Here is a 22,571-nt window from a genome sequence, read left to right on the forward strand (position 1 = left end):
GACATCCCAAATATGATCAGTAGCTGTAATTTATGGGCTGCCACCGACCTCCTGCAGTGTGATCGATGGAGGTTGCATGTTTACATTTGTTAACTGAATAATATGGATCTAACCCCCCCAAACACCAGCCAGAATCTGATTAAACTCCACATTTTTTCCTATCCTTCCTGTCATCACTCGCACATTCTCCTCTTTTTGATCCACCCTAAAAATGACAAGCCACCCCACCCGCCCCTCTTCCTCTCAAGCTGCTGCTGCTGCTGCAGTCCATGCAAATTGCTTTTCGCAGAAGAAGTTTCCCGAAATAAAACTGGTGGCTGTTGCAGCAGCTGAAGCAAACATGAGTCAGGATCATTAGAGGAGGGAGATAGAGATCAGGAAGCAAGGCCTGAATCAAATGTGCCCACACAGTTCCCCTTTAATCCCCTCAGAAATCTGAGCAGGGATGTCACCAAATATAACTTGCATATATGCACACAAATGATTTTATATTGTATGATATGTTAAGTTAAATAATATAGACCCATTTTCAGTCACTGTGAATAAAAGCCAACAGGTGTACTACCAATTTCCACGTAAATATTTCACTTAAAATAGATAATGAATACAGTTAAATACGCTAATATGTGACAAAAACAAAACAAAATGCTTGCAGGCGTTTCAATGGGACCTGTGAGACTTCTGTGCTCGCTCTCTGATAAGGTGAGCGAAAGCACAAACTGCGGGTCTGACTCCACTGACAATGATGGATGCCTGTCCTCCACGAGCATTCAAAGTCAGTCAGTTCAGGCTGATTGTAGTTTTGTCGGTCCTGTCAGGCTGTGAGCTCACTTCACCATGTCTAAATCTTTTGAAATGTTTGAAAACGTGACTTAGAACGAAGTTAAAGCTATTAACAGGACGTTTCTTTCTAGAATAACTGTAATAATCGTACAGATATGCTGATATGCTGCTTGCTGATGTCTATCGCTTGCTTATGTAGGTCAAATAGAGGCATCGGAATTAAAACTAGACAGTTTCACAACCAGTTTAAATTTCCTTTTAGGCCATTTAATGTAAAAGTTGTTGTTTTTTAAATGTGGTCTTAATTTTGGTGGCATCTCACTACGAAGCAAGGTAAATGATTTTATTTCTTTTCGACTACACAGATTAATAGAGACGCTTCAAATGAATATTACATTTTTAAACCTCAAAATAGGCCGTGTTAATCCTCAAATCATCTCTGCTTAAGTGCCCTTGAGCAAGGCACTGATCCCTAAAACTGCTTTAGAAAGGGCTTCACTGCACATTCCAGTCCGACCTCTCTGATGAACTGTGTTGGGGACTGTATTCATGTGAAACGAGGAGGGATGTGTTGAAAGCCTTTTGTACAATAAAGTAATCATCCTGTTAAATGACACAGTGAAGCTGTGAGTTGGATTCCTGCCAGCCCAGCAGCCACAGCCGGCCTTGACACAGATTCGGCTCCTTTTGATATCACCTTTTATCACTTAATAAACCTCCTTGACCGGGGTGAATTGTGTGATCTCCGGTCTTTGAAATCGTCAGGCGTCTAGCTGATAGCAACACTTGTCTCACACACAGCTGAGAGAGGTGTGATTCTTCTTTTGCATAATAACAACCAGAGTGTCCTCTCCTCAGGTACCTCACTGACTTTGAGCCCGTGCAGTGCCTTGGCCGCGGGGGGTTCGGTGTTGTGTTTGAAGCCCGCAACAAAGTGGACGACTGCAACTACGCCATCAAAAGGATCCGTCTGCCCAACAGGTAGCAACCTCTCGCCGCTCGCACCGCACACTTCCTTGCTGGAGGCTATTAGCTCTTCCTTCATCTCTGTTTTCTTTAAAGCTGTCGGACTGAGTTACGTAAGCTGCAGCCTGCTTGTCCAAACACAGAAAAATATGTAGAGGCTTAGCTGAGATTTTTGGTACAAACATTATGACCCAAAAATGTAAGTGAGGATCGAGCTCTGTATTTTTTTTGTTGTTGACTTGTGCATCACACGGTGCACAAACAAGTCAGTTATTTTCACGCCTGGTGTTTTTGTCGAGGCACTTATTTAGGCCGCGGTGTATCAAGACTGAGCTCACTTTTGGTCTTGGATCGGTTGTATCTGCATTCAGTCAACAACAAATTATGTGTGTAAAAAAGAATACTAAACACAAGAAAGACTAATAATCAGCAAAGTGTGTCTTGAGACCCTGAACATATCGGACCAAATAACTGTCAAAGTGGAAGCAGTTGTCCTGAATGTGGATTGAACCCTGATGCCCACTTTTTCAGAGAGCTGGCCCGCGAGAAGGTGATGCGTGAGGTGAAGGCTTTGGCCAAGCTGGAGCACCCGGGGATCATCCGCTACTTCAACGCCTGGCAGGAGAGCCCACCCGAGGGCTGGCAGGAGGAGATGGATCAGAGGTGGCTGAAAGACGCCAGGTGAGTTATCCTGTACAGCAGGTGGAGCGCTAATGCTGCTGTTCAGGAATGGTATCCGTGTGAAGAAATTTAACCCTCCTCTCAGGAGGAATTGTGACATTTATTACACCGCCGACTTTACATGACTCGCCTCAATTCACCGGTTGATTAAGACAGATGTTTAAATGCCAGGGGAGGGAGGATTCACACAAGCATGTTTGCAGCGGTTAACTGAAAGTCTGGTGTGTGTTTACTCCTTTCTGTTAGGTTGCTTGGGCAGATTAGAGCTATAAGTAGCAGCATGCATCATGCAGTGACTCAATTTTTGTTCTTTTTTCTTTTGAGGCACCCGTGCTCTAAGTTGGTGCACAATAAATGGTGTCCTGGCTAAATGAAATGAATCGTAGGAGTGGTTCCACCCTGAATTAGACATTTTTTGTTTGCTCACTGTTGATTATTTGAGGTATTTTGTAAACTAACTACTTTCTTTTTGTACATTTATCTTGAATAATTAGCGGTATTGTTGACATAAGCCCTATTCGCACAGGACTAGTATTACCAGGGGACCTTGTGATTTACAAATTATTACGCCTCCATGTCTGTGTTTCATGCTGTGCATTTGTACAGGATAATTAAAGTCTGTATTTCACTTAAATTTACTGACATTATCCCACGGATATGAAGTCAAGGCTCTGCATAACATCTATGTTTCAGAGGCAGAGCGTCTGTCCTTCAGCAGCCACATTAATAATAGAGTTTAGAGTTGTTTTGCCTGCTTTTTCCACGTGTTAGAGGTATAAATACACATTTGCAGCTCATCTGGATCTAGTAACAGATGTTATGTGGCTGTACTTCGATATGACAACCTTTAATTGTTCCCAACCTTCTCTGTCATCACTGTCGAATGTCAACACAGCCGATCTCACAGTACAGCTGTTGCCTGCTGGACAACATTATAAGCAGTGATCAAATTTCATGCTTGTTCAGTGGACTGACAACAGAAAAAAATACAAACACAAGTCACAGAGATGCTGATTCGCACAGGACTAATATTATCACATGACCTATTTGATTGTTACTTGACTCTACCGGTTGAGTCTGTCAGCAACAACTCTCCTTTCCCTCTTTCAGTACCACCGACTGGCCAATGAGCTTCCTCGACCACATGGAGGCGCTGTCGGTTAAAGTTCCCGTGTCCAGCTCTGTGTCACCCGTCTCTGGGCCTGCAGGAGACTCTCTGGAGTCATCTGTCGACGCCCAGGCCCTTCTCACCAGCAGCGCAGGTGGTTCTGTAGGGTTCGGCGTTGACATGGGGGACCTGTCCTTCCACCCGCTGCTGGGCCACGACAGCCTCATGTCTGAGAGGGACAGTCAGGCTGACCCTGACGCCTCAGACACCCACCACTCCTTCGAGCTCTGTCCTCCACGCGGTCCCAGCGACTGCACCTCTTCTTCCTTCGATATCGTGTTCGAGGACTCGGGCTGCGACCGGGACGCCGATGCAGACACAGACTCTGCTTCCAGCGCGGCCAGTCCAGGCACGGTGACGGAGAAGAACAGCTCGTCTTCCTCGCACACCAGACAACAGGAATCTGTCCCCCCATCCTCTTCCACTCCCCCCAGACCAACCTCACTTACTCTGGCTCTGCCCACAACTCCTCCAACCCAGCGGGTCCAACCGTCTCCCAAGGTCAGTCAATCATTCACTGAATCAGCTGATTGTAAATCCAATCTTATCTCACCTTGTTGATGTAGTCCTTTCTGTTGTACTTAAGGTTTGTTGTTAAAGGTACAGGTTTACAAGATAAAGGTTTTTGTCCTCTTTAGCTCAAAAGTAAATAGTGTAATTTAAAAACAATGAAATACTGAGAATATTCATTATCTAACCAATATTTATTTATAAAAACAAAATATTACCCTTTTGCCTCCCAAAGACACATCTATAATTCAGGGAAAATAACTTTATCGACAATAGCTGCAGATATTAACGTAAATTATAATGTTTTGAACCTCCTCCTGTCTCCAGGTGTATCTGTACATCCAGATGCAGCTCTGTCGGAAGGAGAACCTGAAGGACTGGATGGCTCAGCGCTGCCTCCCGGAGCAGAGGGAGCACAACCAGTGTCTGGATATCTTCCTCCAGATCGCAGAGGCTGTCGACTTCCTGCACAGCAAAGGGCTCATGCACAGGGACCTCAAGGTGAGCACGTACACTACTACTACTACTACTACTGTCCTCTGTACAGGCAAATAAAAGTGAGCCTTCCAGTGTATTTACCAGTGAAAATTAGTGTTAGAAAACAATCCTGACGCTGCTTTTCTGACTGCAGCTACAGTTAGAAGTGTTAACCAGGCTCACAGATAAAGCAGCTTGTTGGTTTCCTGCAAGATCTCCTCTACATTTCATGGAAAGGAAAAGCTGCACTTACTTAAATAGATGTGATCTATTGTCTGTACGTGCTTTAGTAAAGATGTCTGCCTTCATGTGCTTAATGTTTGCTACATGTCACGTAACATACATGTCACCATCGCTCCCCCAGCCCTCGAACATCTTCTTCACCATGGATGATGTGGTGAAGGTGGGAGACTTCGGCCTGGTGACGGCCATGGACCAAGAGGAGGACGAGGACGAGCCGAGCGCCCTGACGCCCGCCCCGCTTCTGACCCGACACACGGGCCAGGTCGGCACCAAGCTCTACATGAGCCCAGAGCAGGTGAGCAGAACAACATAAACTGAAACTACAAATCTTCGCCTCTGTGATACAAAAATAAATAAATATGGACTTTATATCTCATATTCGATCCTTTCCTTTCTGTCCTGACAGCTCTCTGGAAACTCGTACTCTCACAAAGTGGACATTTACTCTCTGGGTCTAATCCTGTTTGAGCTGCTGTATCCTTTCAGGACCCAGATGGAGAGAATCAGGGTGAGTCAGCAAACACATGAGCACATAATCATGTGCTCAGTTTACTTTGGTTCCTCTCTCCTTTTTAATTAGACTCCAAAAGGGTTGTTAAACACCCAAAAAAAATACTCTGTAAGCTGCCTTGCACTTGATAGTTATAATCAGTTTGGACACTGTTTGTTTTAAAACTGTGTTTTCCTGTTTATAATACAGTGTTTTTAGTGTAAGTCCCAAATTGGTTTATGAAGCATAAATCAAAACATCGGTAAAACAAAGGGCTTTTTTTAAGCAGAGCAAAATAATTAAAGGCAGATTGGGAGTGATGGAGATTCATTACACAAAAGCAAGATTAAAGAAGTGTGTTATTGAGAATTAATTTATGTTACGAGCCAAATCTACTCAACCCGAACTATTAAAAAGTCAGAATGTATTAAAATTTTCACCCGTGATGAAGTTAAAATGGAGATGATTTGATCTGATTGTGGCTTCAGTCAGGATCTCTGCTGCTGCTGCGCTTTAATTAAGCTGATGAAAAGAGAGACTTCCTAATGACGAGGTGTATCTTTCTGTCTGTTCTCTCATTCAGACAATTGCTCTGTTTTGTCTATTGTGAAAACTCTGTTGGGGAAACAGTGCTACATAATCACTATTGTCATGTGAATGATCACTAGAGTCAGTTTAAATAGTCGATGCTCTTTGCCCTTGTGTGGTGCTGTCGACAATAACGTCTTTGTCTCCGTAACAAAGGGCCTGATAAGCCCATTAGCACGGCTCCACTCACAGGTGTTTACATCCCTTTTCTTCCAGACGCTGACAGAGGTGAGAGCGCTGCGCTTCCCAGAGGTTTTCTCCAAAAACAACGTGCAGGAGGTGAGTGGCTGTCTGCTGCCACCTAGTGGCTGTGAACTCAAACTACGTCCGAACCCAGACAGTTGTTTATCCTGAGAACAAGCAAAAAAAAAAATGGGACACATCCATCCAGAGCTGTTATGTAGTCTGTCCACAGCAAAATGATTCACTATGTGAGTCAAACCTGCTAAAATAATCCACTTAGGACGTGTAGTTGAATATTTAGCTCCCAAATCAACAAAAATATCAAGTTAAATATCATAATTTTACACACTGAAATGTATAATTAAGGTAAATACAAGCAATGAGGGGTGGAAGTAACAAAAATGTATTATAATAATAATGGCAGCGATGAAAATTCATGTAGATTGAAAAATTGAGGGATAAAAATGGACAAGAAATGAAAAGTAGAATGATTACAATATCAACTGATTTGATTTAATTTGATTTAATTTTTGTTACTTCCACTCCTCATAGACACCAGCCACCTGCCGGCCTGTTCGCTGCCGGGTTTGTTACACCGCCTTGTTTACCTGTTCACTTTGTAATGAGATTAACATAATCCCAAAACATAATCTGTGATTCTCCAACACGGGAAATCCCCTCGCCCTGCCATCCAAGTATCCCACTTTGCTAGTTGTGAACAGTTCTATTTTAAGATGTCCTGAACATCGTGTGCATACATGTAACTGAATTTAATTATATAGGTTATGTGAGTGTTTTAAGAGAAGACATGGATACAATTTTAAACTAATGAATATCACTGTGAAGCTTCCCGAGTTATTTTTTGTTTTGCACGTTTTCTGACGTCAGTGCTCAGAACAGAAATCTGAACTAAACAGTTTTTTTCCACTAGTCTCAAAAAAGAAAATCTCTAAATCGATCAGTGCAGAAAAAGATTTGTATTTTCTCCTTTAGTGTCTACGATTTGTGCCGGTTCTGCTCTGTAACATGAGCGTTAAGCGGAGCGACTGAGTTGAACTAATGGATGACAACATTAGCAGAAGAATTACTGCAGCACGATGCTTTTCTGAAAGACATCACTGTCCTGTTTTTCTGTGTGTTTAAGCTGAGTATGGTGCACAGCATGCTGTCGTGGAGCCCCAGCGAGCGTCCCGAGGCGGCCGAGATCATCGGGACTCCCCTCTTCCAGGAGCTGGAGCTGGAGCTGACCTGCCGACTGGCCGTGAGGCAGCGCTCCCGCACCTACAGCGCCTCGTCCATGGGCCGGCCGTCGCGCCAGTCCTCATCTACCTGAAAACCACATGACGCAATATATAACCCCCCCCCATCCTGTTTCCCTTTCATCCCCCTGCTGGTCTTGCCGCCCGAGAGAAACACCTCAGCCCCCCCTGCCATCACACACTGCCTCAGACAGCATCACTTTAAAGGCCTAGTATAACAAATGTGCGGAAATTGATCTCTGTGGCTTTAGAGCAGCGAGACAGAGTCCCGCACACTTCCTCTTCTTGGCAATCACACATGCCGTTACATATTTGCACACCATTATGCTGCCCACGTTCCCAATTTTAATCACACTTACAAGTGAAAGAGTCTTTTAAAAAGCGACAGCCGTTCTGTAATGTTCACGACCAGACTTGGCTCAAGTGCTACTTGCAAATAATTCTTAGTGGTTATTTTAAATGGCTCCGAGCACCAGATGGGCAGCGTTTTACTGCAGCCAGTCAGCTCATCGTGGACCGAGCTGTTATCCACAGAACATTAGAATTGATTTTTGAAAATGTTAAACCTGTGATTGTCGTAATCAACAAACTCAATCATCTGGTACTCTGAGATCATTAAGAGGCCGCCGAGAACCATTTCAGATGTGATTTTTTTTTTTTTTTTTGACGCCGGTCTGGTCACAACACGCTGCTTGCTCACATTCAGCCAGTGTTCACTCACCCACACTACACCTCAGGTATCAAAACCAAGAGGACACTCCAAAGGGGCCTTTGATGCTTGATCATCCTATCTTACTAGTGACGAGTACTGATCACTGGTACGAGCACTAACTGGTGTTTCGACACCCAATATGCCTGATTTGGGAGACCAAAAAAGACCATCTTGTTTTCCTATGTGTTTTTTTTAAATAAGAGAAGGTGATGTATTGCGTAGAGAAGAGTTTATGAATCCAGTTCATCAGATATGATTTGCCTTTAGAAAAGGGGTCTGTGGCCCCCCTCTGAATGAATGCTGAGCCTCTGGGCTCCTGTCTTTTTTGCATGTACCTGATAGGAAAGTGAAGGGGTGAGTGAGAGTTTGTAATCTTAAAGCCAGTACTTGGAAGCAGTTTTTCTGTGTGTAAATTTACACAACGAGGTGCTCAATCATTTTCCAACACCTCCTCTTTGCTCTGTGTACATAATTGAAGGGAAAAATCTGTTTATATCTTTTTTTTTTCTTTAATAATCAAGAAGATATGTTTGATCAATCCTGTACATATTGTAAGGCGCCATTGCTTGTAAATGGCTTTTTCATGAGGCGACTGTAAGATAGTGTGATATACTTGAGGGAGAGGAGACGATCTCTGCCATTAATGGATAGCTGAATGTTACAGTGTGACCTCCAGAGACAGATGATGATGGTGGTCACCTCTTCTAGCTGTTTGAAATTATTCCCAGTGTTTGTTTTCACATGTTGGAAGGGGTTTGCCCTGCTCCTGAGCACCAGAAGAGAACCAGAGTGCCATTTTGAAAGTCAGAAAAGTGTACTTCTCTGTAACTGATAACTCGCCTCACATTTTTTTGGAACTGTACTACATCCAGCTGGTGTTTCCACTGAAGCAGAACAAAAACCCAAATACTGAGGTCTGCAGGAGAAATAGCATTTAGTCGAGAAGGTGAAACAGTTTTTATCCCCTCTGCATCGTCTTACTGGGGACCTGGACCTGATGCTGGTCATGTGATCCACATGAGCATTGTTTTATGTACATAAGAAGTGCTGGGAGAGTCACATGACCCGTCTTTAACTACACACACACAAACTGCTAATTGTAATGTGCTTTCAATGATTGTACTTTTCTAGGAATCCTCTCTCTCTTTTTTTTTTTTTAATAATAAGTGCAGTTTTTTGATTATTCTGCAGGGTTTTTTGATTACTGTTAAGTCTCGACTGTGTCTCATAACCGGAAGTCAAACTGATGTTTCGTTCATCCATCCACTCAGCCCACTGAAGATGAGTCACTCTTGTTGTAAAATGATCATTTTTCTCTCTTCAGTGTTTGAAAACGGACTGTACTCCCACCACGATGAAGGTGGAAACTGGAGAGTTTTTTGTTCTATAATGACACGTCCTCAAGTTAGGGCGGAAAAATGTGAAAACTCGACGCCGAAATTCAGGCAAAAAGTTGCTTTGTGAACGACAGTACGTCGGCGCGGTTACTCTGAGTTCCTTTGTCGACAATTCAACACCTTTTTTTGTAGAATTAATGTTTGATATTTCAAAAGGAAGTCAATAACAAAATCCAGGACGAATCCTTCTTTCTTACGAAATTAATTGAAAAGATCTGGAAACTTTTTTGTCCTCCTTTTTTCAGAAGTCCATTCCTGACTGAGTTCTGATATAAAGACTTGTTTGTGGATGATTAACAGCAGATAAGGAGGACGCTTTCACAACTTCAATCACCTGACAGTAGTAAATAGCCTATCAGCTTCATGCCGTTAACACTGACAACAGCATTACTGACAATAGTGTATTATCTGAGGTTCTTCAGATTTCCTTCTTTTCACTCAAAACTAAGAAAATGTGATTATACAGTAGTTCATTCATGCTTTGTTTAATTGTGTTCACACTCCTGCCGTCCAGGTATCTGTTCCTGAGGATAGATCAATTTAAAAAGTCAGACCCCTCCCTCTCCTCCTCTTCTCAGTCTCTGATGACTCTGCTGTCTGGAGATGTAGTTACGTGTTCTTGTGCACAAACCCCCCCATCCTCTGTCCATGTTGAATTGTAAATATGTTTATTTGCTTTTTATTTATGTTTTGATGACGTGATCAATCCTTTTTTTGGGTTGGTGTTATTATGAATGCGCTTCATGCGAGCGAGCGCGTTGGAATATGATGACTTCTTACAAGTCTAAAATTTAATAAACTGTTCTATACCGTTTGTACAGTTTGGTGTCCTTGGTGTGCAGTCTGTGGGGGCGGTGCTGGGAGATGGATCATGATTATCACCTGATCATTATTAGGCAAAGACTTATGTGAAAACAGCCATATATCTTTCTTTAAACACCTGCTATAGTAACAATTCACATTACATTTTCATATTTTCTTAATAAAAACATAGTACTCTGATATATTTCCTATGTAATGATTTAATCTAATCTGATCTAATATGTTAACATTGTAGAGCTTTGTGTTTTAAACAGTGTTTAATATTTATCACCTTATAACTACATTTTAATTACATATTACACTGACATAAGTTAATACAGGGTTATGTTTGAACGTAGTGTCATCTTTAGAGGTATTGAAATGTAAATTAATTCATTAGCAAAGTAATAGATGTGCAAATTATACATATGTATCCCATTTTTATACATATATATGTATATGTATATATATGGATAGATAAATAACTTTATTAATCCCAGAAGGGAAATTAGGTTATATCAAAGGGTACATTCAACTAATTACAGTTACTCAAATCGCTGTAATTAAGTCCCTTTTGGGTACTTATAATAAACCTGAGAATACCATATGATTCCAGAAACTGCTACAAAAATACCACACAGTCATATTTTGAATGATGAATCGTTTTTTTTTTCTCATCCACATTAAATTCAGTGCAGGAGAGCACACCTGTTATACATGTAAATCACATTTATCAAAGGCCCTGCACACCCACACAGGTGTGTTCAGTGATTCTGGCTGGTGAGACCTCTGCTTGGATGGATGGTGGCATGAATTATGTGCATGTAGCTCTCTGCATGTTAATCAAGCACATCCTGCACATACGCAGTCCTGAGAAGAGGTCCTGAGAATGATGGAAAATAACTCAAAATCACCTGTGTGGGTGCTCGTAGATGAGCAGAGGCTTTGACGTAAAGGAACATGCACTTTGCTTATTTCTTGAGAGCCAAGTACTTACTTGCCTTTCCTCTTCCTCTTCATACAAGGGCTGCTTACTTTTTTATAAAGCTTTCGAGCACATCTCAGGGTGGAGTTTGCACCCTTGTCATTCAGTTGACAACGTATCCATGAATTTGCTTACTGTTGCTAGCTTGTGATTATTAAAGCTTTCATACAGTGAAGTAAAAGTAACAGAAAACGGAAATACTCAAGTAAAGTACAAGTACCTCAAAACTGCACTTAAAGGTGCACTATGTAGTTTTGGGGAAGAGATCTTCATGACAGATTTTTATGCCTGAACAAACTTTATTTTCATGACTTAATAAACTGAATAAACAAACTGACTTTAAAGTATTATATGTGGCGGACCCTGCCACCTTCATAGCTTCAAACAGTCTTCTGGGACCTTATTTTCTTCTGAGAACAGCTTGTTTATTCACTTATGGAAAAAATACATATTTCTGAGTTTGTATTATTACCTCATTAATATTGTAAATATTAGAGTTTGAATTTCTTCTCTGAATCTACATAGTGCCCCTTTAAGTACAATAATGGCATTATCATGTTTCATCTTTCTTTACAGGATATCTCATGAGAATAAGAAAATAGAAAAAAATATGCTTTTATAAAGAAGATAACATGCTATTTGTTTTTGTATTTGCAGGCTATCCTTATTGTACATGTTACAGATAGTTTAATAATATGTTTTTTTCTGTTAATATAAAAAGGTCTTCAGATGGTTTTATAGGCAGTTCATTTGCTTAATATCATGTTTCATCTTCCTTTAGAGAATATCTCATGAGAATAAACAGTTAAAGTAGAAAATACTATAAAATATGCTATTATAAAGAAGATAAAATGCTATTTGTATTTGCAGGCTACCCTTATTATAAAATGTTACAGATAGATATTATGTTTTATAGGCAGTTCATTTGCTTAATATCATGTTTCATCTTCCTTTAGAGAACATCTCATGAGAATAAGCAATAAAAGTAGAAAATACTATCAAATATGCTTCTACAAAGAAGATAACATGCTATTTGTATTTGTAGTTTAAATGCTGATAAAATATAATGTTTATTTCTGTTAATATAAAAAGGTCTTCAGATTCACAGCTATAAATGCAATAAAAGTAGAAAATAATATAAAATGAGCTCTTATAAAGCAGATAACATGCTTTCTGTCAGGGGGCGGGACTTCCGCTGTATTTTCAAAATAAGAGTTTAAAGCCCTGCTCTGCTGCTGCTCGCCTCCCCGTTGCGCATTTCCTGTAACCATCACGTCACTTCTGGATGTCAATATGCGGCTCGGTGCGGCGCTGGGAAACGGAACCACGGGAAAGATGTAAACCATTAACCAGCTGAAGACTCAGCCTAGAACGAAGACACTGAACCGTCACCCGCAGCAAGGGGAGACCGCAACCTCAGGTCCGGACGAACGGAACCAGTACCGGCGGACGGCCCGTTGAGTCGCTATCCTCCGAAAGCAGCGGAGCGCCTGCCTCGAAGCAGCCATCTTTTGTGAGAGAATGTACGGGGCGACACGGCGGGCCTGCTCGGGCTCTGGCCGGGGCCGGAGCCTGCTGATGCTGACGACCGCTCTCCTGCTCTCGGTCGTCGGGCTGCTCTCCGGGCTGCCCGGCACCGCCGAGGCGAAGGAGTGCGACAAACCGTGCATGAACGGCCAGTGCAACGCGGCCACTGGCAACTGTGTGTGCTTCCCCGGCTGGGTTGGGGACCAATGCCAGCACTGCGGAGGGAGATTCAGGTACGGTGAACACACACACAGGGTGCTGGATGATAAAGGTGCTTGTTATCACTCAGGTGGGCTGTGTGCTCTGCTTTGTGTCCAGTGTTTGCTAATTCATAGCTTGTCAGTAGGAACCGAGCAGTGCACACCTGAGGTAGTCTAAGACCTGTCTACTATCACTGCTACCAGGCTACTACCGCTGCTGCTGAGGCTCATTTCTACTGGTTTAACAGGAGTGCATGTCTTTAAATGTCCTGGATGGTGCAGTTGTGCAGTTTGGGTGGTGTTGATGACATGCATGTTGACCAATATTGAGCCTCAGTGTCATCATCTTGTCATCCACTCCCCCTAAAATATGTTGCATGAAGACCAGAACAAGTGTCAACATCACTGCGATGCACGACAAATGTCTAATGTGTGTCTGGCATGGTGTCTGCAGACACATCACTGTGTAATTACCACATTAAAAGCCTTGAAATGTCACATTTGCCTTCCAGAATATATGAAAATGCGAATATTTCTGGACACAAGATGTCTCCTACCTCACTGTCAAGTCCACTCTCAGTGTGTGTGTACTGGATATGGATGTGTATGCTGGATGTTGGTGGTTTTGAGTCACTACTTAATGATTTGTGTTACCAATAGGTTAAATATATAATATGTAGGACTAAAAATGTCTGTAAAACGACCAAGCATTGTGAAATCCGCAAGTTTACTGAAGGTAACAGTGTTTTTTTGTGATCGCTTCTTCCGAGTCAGAGGATAAACTTATCATAAAGAAATCTGTAAAACATTACCTCATCTGTCAACATCTGTGCCTGAGTCATGTCAGGTAGACTTTCATCAACAATGGCGGTTGTGTAATGTTGTGTTTACCACCAGTGAAGCGGGTTTGATTGCAGGACATTCGTGTTACTCATGCAGTGTTTCTCTGGCCCAGACAGCCAGATTACTTCACTGCACGTTAGCCTTAAGATGACGTTAAAAAAGAAAAGGCACGTGTATGTCCGTGTTTTTAAATTCAGGTCGACTCTCACTGAACTCGGCACTCACCAGCGACTCTTCTTTTCCCCCTCTCCTTTATAAACCGTTACGTTCTTGATGTTAAGTACATTTCCCCGCCAGCTCCTGTAACAGCTCTGGATTCGATGTCACTACGGTTGTTTATTCCTCCAGAAGGTGTGGCTCAACACTCGACTCTCTATCTGGTTCTGAGCAGCCCGGTATCATGTTCCCATCTTTCTTTTCAGCTAAGGCAGCGATAATAACCGACGAAAGGAGGAAATACTAGAAAACAGGCTGTGTAAAAGAAACCATCTTATAAAGGGGACGGTATTTCTGCTCCGTTTTCCAAATAATTGTCAAACTCTGCACATACGTCCTCCTACACGGTGAAGCTCAAACACTCAAGAAAAACTTTACGCCTTGCACTGTTTCCTTTATCTATACTGACATTTTTTCCTGAAGTGTGTTGGTTATAAAATGTCAGATATTGTGAAGAGTCCCTCAATGCAATTTCCCAGAGGCTAAGAGGATGTTGTGGTAATTGTTGTTTTGTCTGACAGCCTTCAACGCGAAGATGTTCTATTTAAAATGACATAAAACAGAGAAAGATGGCAAATATCCACTTTTTGAAGAGCTGTAGCCGGAGAATGTTTGATGTTTTTACTCCCAAAACAACTACTTAAATGATGAAACGATTATGAAAAACCGTTCTAGATATTGGCTAATCATTTTGGCCTTAATCCCCACTCCAAACACTTTCGTTTTGCCGTCTATGCTTTCATAAAGCTATACCCAGGTGTTCATTTCCAATTGGATTACGATGATGGTGATTCCTGTCCGTACTTGTGAGGATGACGAGTCTGCAGGGAGCGAAGATAAGCGTACAGTCCAACAAAAAGCCGTTTTTATTGTTTTACAGGCCTGTCAGTAAGACTCTTCAGTGTGGTCTAGCTTTGCACAACTCTTTGAAACACAGGAGTTGTCATGGTAGCTCTAAAACCAAGAGACTGGAAGGTGTGTGACCCGCTGAAGTGTTCACATATCATGTTATCTAAGAGCATAAACAACAGCAGCTCGGGGTCAAAGTGTTGGAAACATGTGGAAGGAAAAGCACCCTGCGTTTTTTTTTTTTTTTTTTTATAGCCGAGCCATCCACTGCAGGTTAGTGCTGCTGGTCAAACTGTGGTGGAAACATCTGAGAGGTGGGAGGAAGGTGACCACACTTCCTGCACACATCAGTGTGAGCTTTTTCTGTGTAGGTGCTCGCCCTAATTCAAACAAAGGATAGTGACACCACGCTCACTGTAATAGCAAATGCGGCATGCGTTGGGGAAAGGTGTCAGAAGTCAATTAATAAGAGTTTTCAGGCAATCAGCGCCGCGCTTCTCGTCCTGTGTGCCCATTAGAGTGTCACTTCGCATTACCGGAGCTTGAATAGTGATATTGTGGTGAGGTGATCAGGTCCTGCAGCACCTGATGACAGCCTTATTTAATTCAGTTCAGCGTCCTCAAATGTCTTGTTTTGTGGACAACCACAAAGATATTCGGTTTACTTTCACAGACGAGGAAAGAAACCAGAAAATACTCGTGTTTTTGGCCTTTCTTTCTTCAAAAACAACTCAAATTAGCTGGTGATTTATTTAATAGTTGACAACTAATCGATTAACACTTGGCCTTGTTTATATATCACTGTGACCTTTGGCACATACTGACAAGATCACATAAACAAGCATTACATTAGAAACTTTCCTCCTCATACATTTTCCTTGGTCAGTAATGTTTCACTTCTGCTTTCTCTCATCATTGGTTTGTTAGCAAGCCGATCTTGTTTTAATATTGTGATGAGCTAGCATGTCCGTGCAGCTAAAATGCGTCCCATCAGGCTTGTGCTCTATTGTCTGGCCTCGGCTAAGTGTTTTTTAGTAGATCCGGGGTGTTTTGTTCCTTTTTCTTTTAAATTTGATATTCGCCGTCGTGCTGCCTCAGCTCGGTGCGAGCCTGCCAGGTCATAAAGCAGAGCTGCTCGGAGGCCTGCAGTGTTTATGCATCCTCTGAAATCAGCGGTGGTCAAGGAGAGGGGAAGCTGGAACTATGTGCACATTAGCACGGCCGACAGCATATCCGGACAGGTAAAATGGAGGGCTGAATGGCTGCTGAGCTTCTAGTGTTTCAGAGGGGCAGGGTTGAGTGCTCTCTGGATGGAGCTGCACGTCTTGGTTTGCGGTTTAAAACGCTGGGAGCTCGTTGCACTCAAGTATTAATTGACTTCACTGTGGGAAGTCCTCACTGGCCCACCAGCTGCATCCTGGGTAACAGTTGTCAGCATGTGAAAAGTCCTGGGCTCGGGTCAAGTGGAGCTTAAGGGCCTGAGATCAATTATTATTTTCTTCACTGATTCCTTTTTTCTCTGATTAGTTATTGAGTGATGTTATTGTCAGAAAATCACAACTAATTCATTCCCAGAGTTCAAGTTCTCCTCCTCCAGTTGCTTAGTTATAAAACCTGAAGGGGTTTGGTTTATGTACTGTACTGTAGAGCGCTTCAGTGATTCATTGTAGGGTGAGTGGTTTGATTCCTGCTTCTTCTTTCTACATGCCAAAGTGTCCTAAACTGCCAAATGCTTTCAGTATACTCAGACTAAAATGTAAGTTGACTGGTACTGTGGCTGCACGATATATCGTTCCAGCACTGACATCGCATGAAATCAAACCCATGCTGCTATGAAGTTTTTGCTGCTTCATACAGCAGGAAAAAACTTGAAGTTTGACTTTTTTATTGAACAATTTGTCCGATACGTTGAGGTTTGCTGCTTGTTAGTGACACTTGTTAGTGGCCACACTAGCAAAGCAGGGCCTACTCTGGTCGTTTGATAAAATGAATCCCCTACAAAATCCCCTTCAATCACTCTAAAGTGAGTAACTCTGTCCAAATAGAGCAGTTCAAGTTATTTAGAGTTTCATAGTGCAAAATATTTAGCAGAAAATGAGTCAAAATAAGTAATCAATGCAACTGAAAAAACCTGGAAACTACTGGATTGGTTGATGAAGTCTTCAGTCCCTTCAAATTTCCGACAACAAATGTTGATGATGGATTAATGGCTCTCTGGTTGCAGCTTCTGAAATGTGAGGAGGTGTTGCGTTTCTCTGTTTTTATTTTGCTGTAAAGTGAATGAAAAAGCTTTAATCATTACTTTGAAATCTGGAAAATTATAATGGACTTTTTTTTCACAATTTCCTGACATTTTAAAAGCTTAAAAATTGCTTGCTCATTCAAAAGAAGCGACACATTCATTGATAATGACAATACATGTTAGTTGCAGCTAAATTCACATATTTACATGATTTATTTTAGTGAAATTGAAATGCAAAAGATGACAATTTGCACGATCTGATTTTATTTCTCTTCATATCAGTCGGCCATAGTTGCAGCCCTCTTTGCATGGCAGCCTCGATGCATGTTACTCATACTCCAGCTGTTGCACTTGACCAAGTTACTGGCCCGTAAAGCTCGAGTTGGTTCCCGGGCACTGCTTTAGTACTGACCACAGGGCCAAATGAAGAGGAGGAACGTCCCTGTGGGGATTATTAAAGTTGAACTTTAACTGTGGCTGCAAAGTTCTCGTCCAGCTACTCTTAAAAAGCAGCAGAGATTTTAATAGTCTGGTTCTGTTCTGCGACTATATTGTGCAGAAAAATGGTCTTCCTCTGTCAGCTCTGTCTGAGAGGTGGCGGTTGCTGCTCGTCTGCCGGAGGAGTGATACTCCTGACATCCTGACCCTGAACTTCACTATAACAAAGCTGGACTTACTGTATAATGTTTATCAGCTCAAACTTTAAGCACTCCTGCTGCCGCACTGTACAGCATGACCAGTGATGTAGCAGCTCCTTCACCCCCGTCAGGCTAATCATGAAATGGAGCGGTAAACTTTCTGCTCTGTGATCCGGCATTGTGGAATCAAGGCCGTGTTGTTTTGTTAACGCGGTCAAAGAGCTGATAGTTTTCGGGGAGAGCCTGTGGTCTGAGGCCGTGTTTAGCATACAGACAATGCTGCCATACAAGGTTGGATGAATGGTGGTAAAAAGCAGCTTTCTGTGGCAGGGTCGTGCCAAGATGGAGTCCCGACTAGCCATGAGGGCCAAAATCAACATGAAGAAGGAGGGGGGGGGGACAAAAACAGACTAGTGTGTTTTGTTGTTTTCATGCCATTAAAAATTAAGGTTTCTATTTTCATGTGAGGATTTTTTGAACTTGTGATTCTGTCCCAGGGGACTCAGTGAGGAGCCGGGCAATATGGCTGAAATTGATATCACAAGAAAATATTTTCCTGATAAATGTTAAATTAGGGACTAATCAGGGATGATACAATACCAATTATCAATAATCAAGGAGACCAATGACAGATATTTGGAACTGATATACTTTTACTGTAAAAATGATGGTCAGATTTTGATGATTAGAAAAAAGAAAGTGGTCAGGTATATCTCTAATGTAAATGGAAGCATGACAAACTTATGCAAAATGCGCTCAACTAAACCTAAATAATTCAAAACTTTCTTTTCAGTGGGTCAAAAAACACTATTTTCTTTTCTTTCTTGCTTCTAAACCAGATTGCTTTGGTTTCATTTTCCCAGATTTGAGATTTATCCATCTTTTCGGATTTCTGCCTCCATCCCAGTGGAGCTGCACCATTAACTGACATATAATCGAACATTTCCCGAATTTCCTGATCCCGACACAGTCACAATATCTGTCAGAAAGATCGGCATAGTATTTATTTTGTACCATATCGTGAAGACCGACCAGCTCTGCATATTGCTTTGTTTTTTAATCGTCCAGGTTTGAGATGCTGTACATCCCTCTCTGAGAGTTCTGCCTCCATCCCAGTGGAGCTGAGTGGAATTTTCATTGCTGTGCTCATAACATTGAAAAATTTGATTTTTAAAAAATTCGACAGCAGCTTCCCTCTCCAGAAACAGTGCGTCTGTCACTCTGGACAATCCATACCCATCGTTCTGAACAGGTTTTAGCGGTAGAAAGATAATTCAGAGGTTACTTATGATATTTTCTTTAGTGATCAGGCGTTTTAATGGTCGTTTATGCTCTTTATTAGGGAGTTGACAAGAAATGTTAACAGTGAGAGGGAGAATGACATGCAGCAAAGGGTTCTGGCTGGATTTAAACAGGGAACAATGCAGCTTATGGTTGTGCCACTTGATACCGCAGACCACCGGGGATCATCTGCATGTAAAATTTCAATGCTTTTTAAAACCAGAGATGAAATTCATTGAACCCGGATTGAAGCAGAAATGTCAGAGGCGGATTTCTCGGCACTTGGGTAATAAAACCATCTGAATGGGCCGACCGGAGGAACATGAGAAATGTATTCTTTTGTATGTGCGTCGACTGACCTTTTAATAACATTTTGGACAGCAGAAGTCCAGCCACCACTTCAGTCTGACAGCTGCGTCGTTAAGTCTGTCTGGAGAGAATCGGCCGTGTACAATCAGTTGTTGAACCGCGTGTCCTGCTGGCTTATGTTGTTGTTGATTCTCAGAAAGCCATAGACATCAAAATGGCATTGACGTCTATACTGACATGAATAACTTCCTTCATGTGGTTTACTATAGTCTTAATGGCGGCTTGTAAAGTTGATGTCGCCATAAGGCTCAACCTTTATCTGATGTTCACACTGATTAGACTATTGCTACAAAAGCCAGCTTGTGCTTCTTTGCACAAACTCACAAAGACATGCTTTTTATAGTACAAGATGCAGCTTTTATTCGTTTTTTAAAAGTGGTATCACAGTTATAAGCGAGTTTCCTGTGACTTCACAGCAACTCTGACTCCCCCTCATTAATCTAATGCAATTAATGTGTAACTGCAGACTAAAGAAGTGGATTTCCTGCTCATGGTCCAGCCAAGATGCATGTCCATAATTGTTGGCTAACAACGTTCTTCTCTCTATATTTTCCCATTGCATTGTAACATTTCTTAATGCGTTGCCACCACCAACTGGCCCTCTTTCACCCATGTTTGTTGGTTGGTTGGTTGGTTGGTTTGTCAGCAGGATTACACAAAAACTACTGAACAGATTTCCATGAAACTTGGATGGATGATGAGTCTCGGCCCAGAATAGACCCCATTTAACTTTTGGTGCCGATCTGGATAAACAGACGGATCCAGGGAATTGTTTTCTCACTTTCTTTGACATTACGAGAGAGGGCGTTTTTCAACATTTTCGTTAATTTCTCAGATAATAATGCATGGATCCTGGCAGAAACAATCATGCTTGAAAGAATTAAAGGGAACTGTTTGGCCTTGACGAAGGTATACACTCTACTGAGTGCCATTCTAGTTGTTTCAGCATTAACTTGGATCATGCACGATCTCGAATAGGGATCCAGCAATTAACCAATTTTAGGGCATAACTCCTGCAGACTAAAACTGTACTTTGACCTGACTTTTTGTTTATTTTTATTTATTATTTTGTTCTGTATTATTTTTCTACTATATTATTCCAGCAAATGTTGAAAACAAAAGCCAACCAAGAAATGTTGCAGGGACAAAATACGTAAGACCTCTCTGACTAAAAATGCTAAGGATTTATTTAATTGTGAAACCGAGAAGCTTGGATTTGTCTTCAGACTATAATCGTACCACGTCAAGTTTATTTATATAACCCAAATTACAGTCACGTTCCCTCGGGGGGCTTTACAATCTGTACAGTGAACGACATCCTCTATCCTTAGATCCTCGATACGGAAGGAAAAACCACCTAGAAGAAACTGAAAGAGCCACGGAGGAAGGATCCCTTTCCCCAGTGAATAACGACAGCTGCAGTGCTAATCTTGAATCATCTCAATCTTCTCGAAATGACATACTTAAATTTTAAACAGCATCTTTTCTATCGATGCACTGCTGACACACTCGTCCTGAGAGAAACTTTGATTTTTGGTCCTCGCTGCTTCATGCTGCCATTCTCGCTGTCTCTAGTGTAGTCTGCATATTAGTCCCCATCCATCCTCAGGCTCTCTGGAACCTGTTAGCAAAGCTGACCTCGCCTCACTTTAAAGGCCCCGCTGAGCCGACCAGCCTGCCTGCCCTCTGCAGAGAGACTAATGGTCCCCACTGCTGAACAACTGAATTTATTCCTTTTCCAGTCTACTGATGCAGAGGCGCCGAAAAATTTTGTCCCGGCCCAGAGTCATAGACGAAGTTCAGCGAGTTTTACTGGATGAATTTGCATATAACTGTACAGAAACACCACGGTCTGCGGTGCCGAGTATCACAGGCCAGAGTTTTGTTAGTGCAGATGAGGTGAATGTGCATTAAAGGCTGTTGAAAGGCTAAATTAGTACATTAGAAAGCTTTCATTAAAGTGCAACAGTAACTCTGGCAAAACTGGAAGCGTGAAAGCACAGAAAGTTGGAAAACAGCTAAAAAATCTATTAAATATTTATAACGCAATATAACTGACTTATAGCTCCATGAGCATGTTTTGGGCGCACACTTTTTGTTGATTTGTTGCCCGTGTTTTCCAGTTCACAGCTCGCCTCCTCTGTGGCTGCTGCTGAGTAACCTCACGGCATCTCATGGCACCATACATATCTCTTAAAGGATGTGTGGAAGTTCAGTCACTATCTGCTCACTAACCCATCAGGAGTTTAGGTAGAACGCAAGATGCTGTAATAAACATATGCTTGGTAATGTTGCCGTGCCAAAACGTTTAAAGGATTAGTTCACCCAAAAAATGAAGCTTCTAGTCCACAAAGCGTTTCTGGAGCTTCTCAGCAAAACAGAGTTGCATCATTCTTCTAAACAACTGAAAGAAAAATCATAAAATGTGCGACCGAGCTCACGCACCCACTTCAGACGAGGTGCACGCTAACGCTTTTAGCTTTTCAGCTACAGTGAAGATTTCGGCTTTAAAAAGGATGTAAGGTTTTTTTATGATTTAAATACAAGTCCCCAGATACTTCAGTTGTTCAGGAGAATGCTGTAACCCTGTTGTTTCCTACCAGACTTGACTGTAAACTCCATGTGAGCAGCTCCTGATGGGTCTGCTTGATTGAAGAAATCACAGTAACCCCCAGGAACGGTTTTAATATTAGATTCTTCTTTCTGCTGACATTTCACAAATGATGTGAAATTATTAAATAATGTGCACCACTCTGAATTGCATTGGGACACAACATTCATAATAAAAGTGTAATTTTCTGCTAAAATATTCCCTAATTGATTTTAAAACTCATATCAGCAGCTTTTGAGTGTCCGCTCAGACGGTCTGAGGGGAAAACCCTCTCGCTCCTGTAGCATTTACTCTATCTGAGCGTGCTCCTCTCCCCTCCAGTCTGTGCCGCCGAACACGACTGTTGTCGCCTTTGAATGAGAAATCGTGTTTGCTCTGCTCTCATGCTGCAACACTTTGCCATTTGCACACCACTCGGCTCTGCGGCAGGGATACTGTTTGCATGAGAAGGTTGTTGGCCGTCACCGTCAATGTCACTGTCACTGTCGATGTGTGTCTAATCACAGGAAGTAAAGAAACCTGCTGGCTTGTTCTGTATCTCAGGACTTTTTT

General features: G+C 42.0%; 2 protein-coding genes across 3 annotated transcripts in view; both read left to right on the forward strand.

The window, feature by feature from the left end:
* Nucleotides 1-10,277, forward strand: part of eif2ak3 (eukaryotic translation initiation factor 2-alpha kinase 3) — a 33,526-nt gene extending 23,249 nt beyond the window's left edge. Inside the window, exons 11-18 of the mRNA XM_073483385.1 lie at nt 1,642-1,764; nt 2,281-2,430; nt 3,541-4,099; nt 4,436-4,609; nt 4,950-5,123; nt 5,235-5,336; nt 6,123-6,185; nt 7,234-10,277. Coding sequence (XP_073339486.1) covers nt 1,642-1,764; nt 2,281-2,430; nt 3,541-4,099; nt 4,436-4,609; nt 4,950-5,123; nt 5,235-5,336; nt 6,123-6,185; nt 7,234-7,422 — 1,534 coding nt within the window. The 3' untranslated portion in view covers nt 7,423-10,277. The remainder of the gene's footprint in view (nt 1-1,641; nt 1,765-2,280; nt 2,431-3,540; nt 4,100-4,435; nt 4,610-4,949; nt 5,124-5,234; nt 5,337-6,122; nt 6,186-7,233) is intronic.
* A 2,250-nt stretch (nt 10,278-12,527) lies between these two features.
* The window catches only part of atrn (attractin), a 139,859-nt gene continuing 129,815 nt past the window's right edge, over nt 12,528-22,571 (forward strand). Inside the window, exon 1 of one of the 2 annotated variants that reach the window (XM_073483318.1) lies at nt 12,528-13,003. In XM_073483318.1, coding sequence (XP_073339419.1) covers nt 12,765-13,003 — 239 coding nt within the window. In that variant the 5' untranslated portion in view covers nt 12,528-12,764. The remainder of the gene's footprint in view (nt 13,004-22,571) is intronic. The other variant, XM_073483317.1, reaches the window with a different exon arrangement.

Source organism: Pagrus major, chromosome 16, assembly GCF_040436345.1.
Source record: "Pagrus major chromosome 16, Pma_NU_1.0".
Classification (NCBI taxonomy): domain Eukaryota; kingdom Metazoa; phylum Chordata; class Actinopteri; order Spariformes; family Sparidae; genus Pagrus; species Pagrus major.